Source organism: Lycium ferocissimum, chromosome 7 (assembly GCF_029784015.1).
Source record: "Lycium ferocissimum isolate CSIRO_LF1 chromosome 7, AGI_CSIRO_Lferr_CH_V1, whole genome shotgun sequence".
NCBI classification, from domain to species: domain Eukaryota; kingdom Viridiplantae; phylum Streptophyta; class Magnoliopsida; order Solanales; family Solanaceae; genus Lycium; species Lycium ferocissimum.
The window spans coordinates 16,894,839-16,907,204 of record NC_081348.1 but is presented as its reverse complement, the minus strand read 5'-3'; the positions used below and the strand labels follow the sequence as shown (position 1 = coordinate 16,907,204).

The 12,366-nt window shown below is 32.2% G+C and overlaps 1 protein-coding gene across 1 annotated transcript; it reads right to left on the bottom strand.

The window, feature by feature from the left end:
* Nucleotides 1-7,229: 7,229 nt before the first annotated feature.
* LOC132061975 (receptor-like protein 6) lies at nucleotides 7,230-9,684 on the bottom strand. The gene is made up of 3 exons (XM_059454643.1): nucleotides 9,474-9,684; nucleotides 8,740-9,293; nucleotides 7,230-8,534 (listed from the first exon to the last, which is right to left on the bottom strand). Exons 1-3 carry the CDS (start codon nucleotides 9,682-9,684, stop codon nucleotides 7,230-7,232), a joined length of 2,070 nt encoding a protein of 689 aa, XP_059310626.1.
* Between the last annotated feature and the right edge of the window lie 2,682 nt (nucleotides 9,685-12,366).

Sequence of the window (12,366 nt, the reverse complement as noted above, 5' to 3'; positions counted from 1 at the left end):
TCGCCGGAGACAAGAAATTCCATTTACAGTCAAACCTATCTAATGAAGCGGCGTTTGTCATTTAAATTTGTTATAGTGAGGTGTTGTTATGCAAAAGTATACGACATTCGATATTTAGATCTTATTTGATTGTTATAAATAAAAGTACGCAAACAATTAACTTTTTGTACTTTTTATGTTATAAACGAAAACAATATACTTGTAAATTTTAAAATCTCAATTGATTTTCATATCTCATAAATTCAAAATTGAAAAGACTAAGAAATTACTACTAAATCCATAACTAGTTGTACCACCAGAGATAGTTAATTAAAATATAAGGAACATATGCATTTTAAATTAATTGAAAATTTAGATATTTCAAGTTTGACGTAAGAACTTCTACAATTGTAAATTTTGTTTTGTAAATTCTAGTACATTAGTAATAATATACGCTTGAAAAGACGAAAAATTTTGTCAAACTTTCGACAAAGGAAATTCAATAGCTTTCCTTGAAGAAATTTGTATTCTAAGTCTTAACATTTGACTCTTCATCTCCGTAGTAGTAGGTTGAGGCTCTTCATCGACATTTTTGTTGTCACGTAATATATTTCTTACAAAATATTATTACACGCTATTTGAAGTATTTTGTTATAGATAGGTAATTTTACAAAGAGTGTACGTATAACGGATGTCATTGTTATAGGCAGAATGTTGTTATAGAAGTAAAACATAACATGAAAAATCGTTTACGGAGAAAATCGAGCCATTATAGTGAAATGTTGTTATAACGAATGGCAATTATAGAGAGGTTTATGTTGTATATAGCATTCTTATGTTGAGTTTTGGTTGTTTTATTTTCTCTTGCAGTTAATAAAAAAGATCGCATGCGGTGAGTACAAACTATTACCCCTCACAGGATCGAGTCCACTTACCCCATTTGCGCACCTCTTAAGAAAATACTAACTCCTAGACAAAAATAGGTAATTTGACTAAACTACCCCTAATTAAATAGGTATTGGGATTTGATCATGTAACACTTAATAGGGCAAATATGGAACAGAAAGGTTAATTCTTTTCTTGATTTCTTAAGTGAACTCTTTTTTATCCAGAAAAAAGGCTAAGTGGACTTTTTTTTTTTATCCGGAGGGAGTAACTTTTATCATTTCCTTCTTATTAGTTTCTTCCGGCTGCTTTCTTAAAAAGCCCAGGAGACGTAAATCTCTTAAATATTAGTAATCAAGTTTATCCTATTAATTTAATCACTAATTAAAGGTTATAATTTTAGATCAGTTACAATCCTTTCACCTCTCTTATCCTTTTCTTTTCCCATAAATTCACATAGTTTTCATGTACATATTTCATATTTTCCATGAGGACCTGTGATCCTATCCAATTGGTTTCACATTTCTGGTGCTGCCTGGGGCTTCCCAGAATATGCTAATAGAATATTGTTGCAGTTCTTTGGATTCCTGTTATTGTTTAGGTACATCAATTATGGTAAGTATACATTTTGTGATAAATAACTTTTAATCTTAATGTGATTTTCTTCGTCCATGATTTTTACCATTTCATGTGGGATGTCATTAAAAGTTTGATGTGCTCTTGATGTTTTTCCATAAAGAGTATCATTTGTTGATGATTTTGTATTTTGAAGTGCTATTCTTGGTTGAGCATATCCAACTGCTATCTACTTAAATATTATATATGTGCTCTCGTTACTATGTAAACCAGCAACTTGCTACGCTTGTGGTAAAAGATGTGATTTCCTTTGTGTCATAAGAGAGTTTACTCTTACAAACTATTGAGTCTTGCTAGGTTGTATATATAACTTATTCATATGTTACCTTTTCTAATATGTTTTAATTCTAATGTGATGATGCAAGTCCGCCTAATAATTAGCAGTACAACCAGGAGAAAGAATTCAAGTTAGGTCGATCAATGTAAGTATTTTAAGTGGTTTTTTATATATATATATATATATATATATATATATATATATATATATATATATATATATATATATATATTTAATGTATTTTTGATAGATTATATATTTAATGTAATTTTTAATATTTTGAAAATTTTGAGTATAAAGAGGAAATTATATAATGAACATGTAGGGAAATAAGCACGGACAAAAAGAAGAAGAAAAAAGTTAGGGTAAACGAAAGGGAAAATAAACAGATGAAACAAATAAAGGTGAGAACTTTTTTGATATATTAAAAAAAAACGTACAATCTGATTTTGTGGATTTGGTGTAATTTGATTTTCCACTTTGTCATTTCATTATAATCTTCTTCTAGATTTTAATATAGAGAAAAAGTAATCACATTTAATTATCTAATGAAAGGGAAAAATCAATACTTATAAACACATATTAAACTTATAAAGTAATAAACATATTTTTAAGTTGTATACCTATGCACCTAAGGAGTTCAAAGTTTCTTAAACCTTTCCTTTCTTTACATGTTTTTTCAGAAACGTTAAGAATTAGTTTCACCATTATTAGTTTACTAGAATTTGAAGACTACAAATATTTTTTTTTTTTTTTTTGGTTTGTGAAATACTATAGCAGTATTTAGCTATTGCAGAAATTTAGTTCATTGATTTTTAGCAAATTGTGTAATTAAGCCTTCTTTATTTTTGCATAATTTCACAAGGTTTTTGGCTGTCTCGCCTATATGTATGATTCTAAAGCAGTATGGTATGACATTGGTTGATTTCATTTCTTACTGTATCAATCGGGAAAAATGACTACATTATATATGAGCTGGCCATACATATACCTAGAGAGCTACCGATTCTTTTTACAGAAAAGGGTCAAATATGTCCATGTACTATCGAAAAAGGGCCAAATACACTCCTCGTTATCTTTGGTCGATTATATTCTTAGTAAATACCAAAAAATATACCCCTCCACCGTTAAAATTGACCAAAGTTCCACATGTCATTAATATTTTAATGAATTAAATACACGTATCATGATTTGGAATCAAAGGAACTTTACTATCCACCCTATCTTCTCCCCACCCTCCCTCTCTATTCCCACCATTGAACCTTTTTCTTCTAAAAGTAATTTTACTAAAATAAAAAAATGTTGAAGATCGACCTTTTTCTTTTGAAAATATCCAAGCAGAATATTTGTAATTCGTGACATTATCCGATTAATTTTCTAGTCCCCTTGATTTGACTACTATTCTTGACCTCACTTCAAATTCTTCTCGATCAGTTTCCTCTGCCAAGTCTCCAACTTTCAACTTCACTCCTATTTCCCATACACTTTCGTCTCTCAACTTTGTAGGCCTTCCTCCGCGAAATTCGCCCACTTTAGTAGAATTACTGGAAGAAAATTTGAGTTTGTGAAATGGTTCAATGGTGGCAGACGGCAGTAGTAAAGGGGAGGTGGGGTGGAAGAAGATAGGGAGTGGAGGGATAAAATTGGATTTGGTTAGTGAGGTGGCATGACACATTTATTTAATTCATTAAAATGTAATGTCATGTGGAACCATTTGTCAATTTAACGGTGGAGGGGTATATTTGTGCCCAAAGTATGACGGTAGGGGTATAATTGGACCCAAAATATAATAAGGGGTATATTTGGCCCCTTTTCGATGGTACAGGGGTATATTTAGCCCTTTTCCGTTCTTTTTATTCTTATTTTTTATAATTGAATGAAGGAAACTTTTAGCTGGCAGTCCTTGCTCTGTTTGCAAATAACCCCATGCACATAAAATTCATTATATGCGTTCACGTTCGTTTGATTACATTGCTTAAATAAGGAAGAAAACATTGTATTTGAAAATTGATATATAAAGTTGTGTTTATGGTTAATAAACAAAACCTGGAATCAAATGTCTTCCAAGCTGCACGAAGCGCGGATTTATTCCCTAGTTAGGTAATAATGCTATCAAAATTGACTCATATTTTTAAATTACAAAAATTGAAATAATTTTTTTCCCAACCTCCGCCACCGTCGTTCAGTGCCTTCACCGTCGCCGTGTCGGCGAAGCTCACCGAAATTACTCCCTCCTCCTCCTTCTCTATCTCTGTCTCTCTCTCTCTGCTGCAGCGGCTTCTCTTCCTCGCCGGAAGTTTTCTCCGACGACGACTTTGTCTCACCAGATCTATGTTTATACCCACTTATACAATATTGTATAATTGTGTATAAGTGCGTGTTTTCGTGTATAATATTGTATAATTATATTTTTTAAGTGTATATTAGTACACATTGTACACTTTTATACATCTATATACAGTGTATATTATAAGTGTATAACCTTTGTATAAAAAATTTTTTTTGGGCCAAACACGATGTAAGTTTTGGGCTATTTTTTTGCAATGTAAGTGAGCAAATTATATATTTCCCCTTATTTTATTTTTAAAATTGTGTTTAGTTATAAATACAATTCATTTTCTCAACTTCAAATTGAAATAGAAAATTTAAGTTTTAAAAGACAAACCTCTTGCCCAATCTTCAAATTATTTATTTAGGAGTTTCGTCTTACAAAACTTAATATATATTTTTTTCAAGTGAATTTCATGTTCAAGCATAATAATTATAATTTTAAAAACTCTTTTTTAAAAAAAAAAAAAATCAACTAGATCATGTTCAAATTATCATAGTTCAACTATTAGACTTCCATTAATTATAAGAAAAATAATAAAGTTTAGTATAGTTTTATGTATTCTATAAATATTTGCTTGGATTGTATAGAAATCAAAATGATAAATCTGAACATATTAAGAAGACCAGTTAGATATTACTTATTTATTAACTATATTACACTATATTTATTTTAGAAGATACAAGGAGATTATCTGATCGTATCTCACTTAATACTTTGTTGTGTAATTTTTTTTATTAGTGTGTCTCCTTCCATTTCAATCGCTTTGTCATGACAGTAACTCTCGTTGTCGACATAGATATTTCTTTGAGCATCAACTGCATATACATTTGGCTAGGTGAGGAAACAAGTTCTGAGGATTTTATTTATTGTTATTGCAAAGGATTTTGCTTTTAGAATGAACTTAAAAGGATTTTACTTTTGCTTTTACACTAAAAGTTGAATTTGGGGATCGACAAGTTGCTATCAATTTGATTGTCGACAAAAAAGCAAACATTAGTAAGTAAAATAAATATTTTTTTGAAGCCAAAATATATATTCTCATAGAAGGAACATTAGATTCTTTATTGTTGATATCAATTAAGTTCATTTAAACAATTTATTTTATTATGAAAGGGTGATTAGGAGAAAAACACAACAATGGATACTCGTAAGAGTATACCAACAAATAATTTTTAGCAATAACAAGGGGGAAAATACATTCATCCATGAACCCAGAAAACTTTGCTCAATGCTAACTTTGTTTTATGTATTTCTTTTTATATTTTTATTGTGTTAAGTTGTATCTTGGAGTGCCTAGAGAAACCAGCGACGAACAATTTGAGGTGTAGATAGCATCTTCAAAATCTGTTCCAAACCTTCATGTCTCTCAGCAAGCAAGACGAGATCACTATTTCTCTCAATAACTGACTTTCTTTATTTCGTAACCTCATCTCTAGGTGTCCTTTCTTAAATTCTTTAACTTCCGATGAATAGAATCAATATCAAGTAAAGTTTTGAGTTTCCATTTTGGAAGATGTTTGATTCTGCACTTGATTCAATTTCAAATTCTACCTTTTAGTTTTGTTTTGTTGGACTTATTGGATTACCATGCTGTTGGTAGTTTGTATATATATGTTCTCGAAAGTCTTATTAACAGAAGCTAGACTTGCAATGGAGAGTGAAAGTTATGAATCCATTCACAATGATCACACAGTTATTTAGTCATTCTTCATAAAAAAAAGTGGTTAAACGACTTATAAAAGAAGCAAACAATTTCTCATCTGAAGCTGGACTGAAAACACTGATGTAAAATTTATTTAGAAATGTATAATTATAAGTTGCTTATACAATAGCGAGATAAATACATAACAGATACTACTAATGAACGTGATGATGATGATAATCTGCATTCCCAAGCAGACACTAGTGGCTCTCTGATCTCTCCCTTGTGTCATACTTGCTGATTTCAATCTGAAGAGCAATAATAAACAATGAATTACAATAGGGTGTGATTTTGATTGGGAAACAAAAGAACTATGAAACAAATCAAAGTTTTACACTTTCGAATATCTAAGGTAAAACTTTTTGAAATAAAATCAAGACACTACATATGTACTTCTATTACTTAAAGAAGTTCTTAAATTGACTAATTAAACGTTATGTTATTTTTAACAGGGAGGTTCTTCAATAAACTTATACTAAGTTTCCTATTCCCATTATTGGTTTATGTTGTTTTTATAGCATCCCAGAGGAAACACAGAGATAAGTGATGCTAATAAAATGTACACACTTTAAATTCTGTAAAGACTAAATTAAGACCAATAAGGTGACTGTTGATTAATTACCCCATAGATTTCACTGTCTTCTTCTGCGAATGTTCCTGCGCCTTTGACCTCTCCTCTTTGCTCTGTATGTCATTTCATGAGTGATAGTTGCAAAAAAGTCGACGAACCATCTTGGCCTTTCAAAGTGGTATATGAGATATAGTATGGTAAATCCAAAAACCAAGCCACAACCATACCCAATTAAGACAGATTGCCAAGTCATTTCACTAAGAAAAGTAGGCTCATCTTCTTCTTGGTCAACCAACACAATGGCGGACTCTTATGTTGCCCACATTCATTTGAAAATGGAAATCCACACAAATCCGAGTTTCCAAAATAAGAATCATTTGGAAACGTATTGAACTGGTTACTATGAGGAATAGGTCCGACGAGATTGTTGTATGACAGATTTAAGACCTCAAGAAATGTTAGACTTGCCAATTCCATTGGAATTTTGCCAGTAAGTTGGTTAAATGAAAGGTCCAAAGCTTCAAGAGTGCTCATGTTCCTCATTCCAACAGGAATGTGCCCTGTGAGGTTGTTACGAGATAAATTCAGCAGCCGGAGTGAATTCAAGTTCCCAATGAATTTTGGGATTTCTCCCTCAAACTTGTTCCTTGACAAATCGATTAATGTGAAAATTGTCAAGATCTTTTTGAATTCAGTCTCTTGATTTTTCATCACTAATGAATTTTGATTCGTCATAGGATTTCTCCCTGCAAACGGCTTCCATATATTTCTTGTTCCATCCATGTTCATCAATCGATTAATGTGAAAATTGTCAAAGATCCTCAAATTTGGAAATTCTGATGGGTCCTTAAAATCTATTTTCATGAGAACCTCTAATATGCAACCTCTTACCAAACGGGAAAAATGTCATGGATTTTGTTGTTTCCCAAATCAAGGATTGTAAGGACGTTTCCCTCGGGATCGGACCTTCCAATTGATTTTTGCTCAAACCAATATAACTTAACTCACCACACCCCGAGAATATGTTTGGAATGGGACCATGAAGGTTGTTTCCTCGTAATTCTAGGACTTTGAGACTTCCAGAAATAAACAAACAATTGGGAATTTCACCACTCAAATTGTTATGGGACAAAATCAGAGCTCCTAGGCTATTTGGTTCGCAAAGGGAAGATGGCAGAGGTCCTCTGAGTGAGTTTGATTGAAGATCAACATACCTCAGTTTCTGCCAAGGTAGATGGTCTAAGCTTGTAAGGTAGTTGTGAGAGAGATCAAGAATTTGCAATGAACTCAAACCCCCAAACCATTTAGGCAACTGGCCGTGAATTTCGTTCTCCGAGAGATCCAAAAACACTAATTGCTTAGAGTTTAACAAGAAACTCAGAGAATCTTTTACGTGACAGAAGCCTAAACTTAAATACCCAAGACTAGGAAGGGTGGTGTTGATGTTTTCCTTATTGCTACTCCATGATAAACCACTATGAGAAAGATCAAGAGCATTGAGTTTTTTCATTGTTGAAAACATTTCTGCTCCTACCTCACCACTCAAATTATTTGATCCAAGAAAGAGATAAGTTAGGTTCACAAGATCTCTAAGCGAGTGAGGTATGGGACCACTGAGTTGATTTTGACGCATATCAAGCATTTCTATAGAGTTGGTCTTAAACTCGGGAAGTGGTCCACTGAAATGATTGGAATCCAGCCACAAATCACTCAGTAAAGGAAGACTAAGCATCCAAGATGGGATTGATCTGTTGAGTGAGTTTCCAGACAAATCTAGTTGACGTAGATTTTGAAGTCCGTTAGCAGTAAAAGGAAGTGGACCACTAAGTGAGTTGTATCCCAATAGCAAAACTTCAAGCTCTGTCAAGTTCACAAGAGAGGATGGGAACGGGCCAATGAAGTTGTTGTTGTCTAATTCTAAGAGTGTAAGCTTTTGGAAGTTGGAAAAAGCATCAGGAATTTTGCCCTCCAAATAGTTGTCTGAAAGATCTAGTTGAGTGATTTGTGAAAGGTTCCTGACGGATTCCGGTATAGGTCCGACGAGGTTGCACCCAAAAAAATCCAAAAGTTTTAAGGCTTTGAGACTTCCAAGTGAACTGGGTAGTCCTCCAGAAAAAATATTGTCGAGAGATCTAGCTCGGTTAGCGTATGACTACGCTCCAGTTAAACTTGGGGAAAGAAATAGAAAGATCATTTCGCCGCAATTTGAGGGTTTCCAAATTGGGTAGGAGGAAAATGCTTTTTGGCAAGTCTCCTTGCAAGTTAGTATGTCCAAGATCTAGATATCTCAAAGAAGAAGAGAATGATACATTCATGGGTATCTTGGATGAAATGTTTACAGAATAAAGAGAAAGTACCTGTAACTTGGTTAAGTTTTGAAAGAGCATGTTGAACCCTTCCCCACTAAGCTGGACATCAGAGTCAATGTTAGAGAGATCAAGCGAAACCAAATTGGACAGGTACGAGATTTCTAATGGAATCCTTCCTTCGAGATAACAATAAGAAAGGTTGAGATGCGTCAAACGGACCAACTGAACAATACCCTGTGGAATATGAGATTCCAGAAAATTGTTAATTGAAAGATCAAGTTTTTGAAGATGTTGAAGTTGGAAAAGGCTACTATTGGGATGAATAGTTCCTTCAAGTTTGCTAAAACTGAGGTCCAAACCAATCACATGCCCGGTGAGGCTATCACAAGTAACTCCATTCCACGCACAACAATCCATACTACTCCTATTCCAAGACGTCATCTTAGGAACAGAAGATTGGCAATGGAACATTTCATAGTAAAGATCATCAGAAGAGCAATGTGGATAGTCCGCCACGACAAGTGAATGCTTAAACTGTAAAAGTGCAAGGGAATCATGAGAAGAGCAAAGTGGATGCCCAAAGGCAAAAGAAACCACTTCAACTGCATAGAGAAATAGAATTAAAGAAATAGTAACTGACAATATTCTCTCCATCTCTCTCTTTTTCTTTTATGTCTAATAGAAACTGTAACTAATTAAAAGATATACTATCATTTATATAGAGTTGCAAACCAATTATAAAAATAAGGCAAATCATCACACAGACTAGACTTTTTGTGCACCTGTTGCTTGCCAAGTCATTTCGCTAAGAAAAGTAGGCTCATCTTTTTCTTGGTCAACCAACATTGGTGGACTCTTATTCTGGCCACATTCATTTGACAATGGGAATCCACACAAATCAAAGTTTTCAATTTTGGGTGTGCACAAGTAGGAACAAGTAGGAAAATTTAATGATCTTCTTGCAGTCATATTCATCTCAAAAAGCTCCTTCATATTAAACTAAACATATCAATGCTTTCCACATTTTCACCAGTAGAGAGCATGTAGGACCTTCTGAGCATTAGCAGTGAACAAATTAAATTCAGTTTGTGAGTCAAAAAATTAATTTCCAAACGGGACCCAATAGATAGGAAAAATCACAAACAAACAACTCTCTACTGACTCCAGCTTTATCCCCAACTTTAATCAAACTATGTTATCAACTTTGCGTATCTAGTGGGGGTTTCACATGAACCTATGCAACCAGTGCTTCTTTTCCTAAAATCATCATGCATAGTAATAATATATTTTAGAAACAGTACTTTAATATAGATGTGTGTATCTAAGCTTAAAGTATTATATAATGTGGTGACGATTGGGTGCACTTCTCTGAGTAACGTTAGGAGTTCAATTTTATGTCTATTTTATTTTTTGTATTTTTCTAAAATTGGGTGCAACTCCTTAAGTTATTATTGGTGTCATTCTTTGTGTTTTAATTAAGTACTTTTTTTTTATTTTCTTTCTTTTTATGGTTTAAGCTTTCAAAATATTCAAGTCATGATAAAATTAAATGTGTATATTAATACTAGTTGTAGTAGATGACGTAGTATATAATCAATGAGTTCAACTGATTCCAACATTTTCGACGCGGAGTAGCTATATATGTAAGAAGTTACTCCCTCCGCCTCCGGATCAGTTATATATATATATATATATATATATATATATAATTACTCTCTCACTCCGGATCAAAAAATATTAATTCTTAGAAAATACTAATTCCTAGACAAAAATAGGTAATTTGACTAAACTGTCCCAAATTAAACAGGTATTGGAATTTGATCACATAGCACTTAATAGGGGCAAATCTAGAAAGATAAAGTTTATTCTTTTTTGATTTGATAAGTGGAAACTCTTTGTGAATCAAGAAAAAAAGGCTAAGTGAACACTTTTTTTTTATCCTGAGGGAGTAGTATTTTAAGAAATATTTTTGAATTTTGAACTTATCATTTCAAAAGCATAATGGGTTCAATGATAGAAACTTAAAGGTTGAACCGTCAAAGTCATATAATGAATCCACCATTTCATAATAGTAACCATCTTATGAATATTTTAGATTTGTCTCTGATTTTGTCCGGTAAGTGTTAAAAAAGAATAAGATTTTTTTAAAAAAAGTGTTCATAAAGAAGGGGAAAAAGACTAGTCAATGGCAATTAGAGAAATGCTCTTCCCCAGGAACGCCTTTGATTTTTGCAGAAAAGCAGGACTTTAGGTACTAGAATTTTACTCTCTTAAACCTTACTAATTAAATCCTCCAAATACTAAAAGTAATGAAATTTTTTTTTTTTAAAAAATTTTAAAGAAGGCTTTTTAAAAATTCATAAATAAAAGTATATTTTTACTGCATTACCCTTATCTCTCTCAAATTATACTTTTATCAATATTGATTACTTTAATAACAATTAATTTTAATGAAAAAAAATTTATTCTATCTTGATTTTTAAATGAACAAGTAATTTGAAAATTTATAGTGTTCATAAAATGGGACTAAGGAGTATTTATTAATCATTAAAAAGACATTTAATCACATAATTTTTTTTTTGGCAATTAGAGAACTTTATGCTCTTCCCCAGGAACGTCTTTGATTTTTGCAGAAAAGTAGGAAATCAAACACTTTAGGTAAACTAGATAAAAATGAGAGTTTAGCTCTCTTAAATTTTACTAATTAAATCCTCAAAAAACTTTGTTGTTTACCCGCCAAATGTAGTAGCCAATCGCCATCCTATATTAGAGCTCTTGTTTAAAGTTCCATTCGAAATCATGCCATCTCATTCCATTTATAGCCTTGCCATTTTTTTTGCACCGATATAAGAAAAATTCATAAATAAAAGTGTATTTTTTTGACATTGGTTATCTCTCTCCAATTACACTCTTATCAATATTGGTTACTTTAAAAATAATTAATTTTTAAGGGCAAAGTAGGAAAAATTTAATTAATTCTATCTTGATTTTGTAAATGAACTGATAATTTGTTAATCATCCAAGATGATTATTTATAGTAATGTGGACAATTAAAATATGCACTAAGGAGTATTTATTAATCATTAAAAACTACTTTTTAGCAAGGGTGATACATTTAATCACATAAAATTTGAAACTTATTAATTAAGATATTTTTATCACAGCCTCATTTATTGTAATTAGGATATTCCAACGTTCATTAGCAAGTGCGCTAACCACAATGTTTCAAACATTTGAATTTTTAGCAGTATGAACTAGTGCTAGGAGTATCATGCCAATGCTCGTGTATGTTTGACACTTGACTAAAAGAACTAACGGTGTATGTCAGAAATATATTCATTTGGGGACGTCACGTCCACAACACTTCATATCCATAACCCCGAACATTTTATTTTGGGAAAAGGATCAAAAATGCCCCTCAACTTAAAGTAGGCTTAGTCCAAGTGTCAAAATGAAAGTACCCGATAAGTTTAGGGATGTAAATACTATGAGTTTATATAATCAAAAGAATGTCACAAACATGAGTATCTAACAATTGAGAATTTTTATGAAAAATATAAGGGAAAAGGGTAAAAAATGCCCCTCTACTTTGTTTTAAGGGCTAAAAACTACATCCCCTTATTTCCCCCAATTCCCTCAAATGTAATTCTACTTGTCTTCAGTTAATTCGCTCAA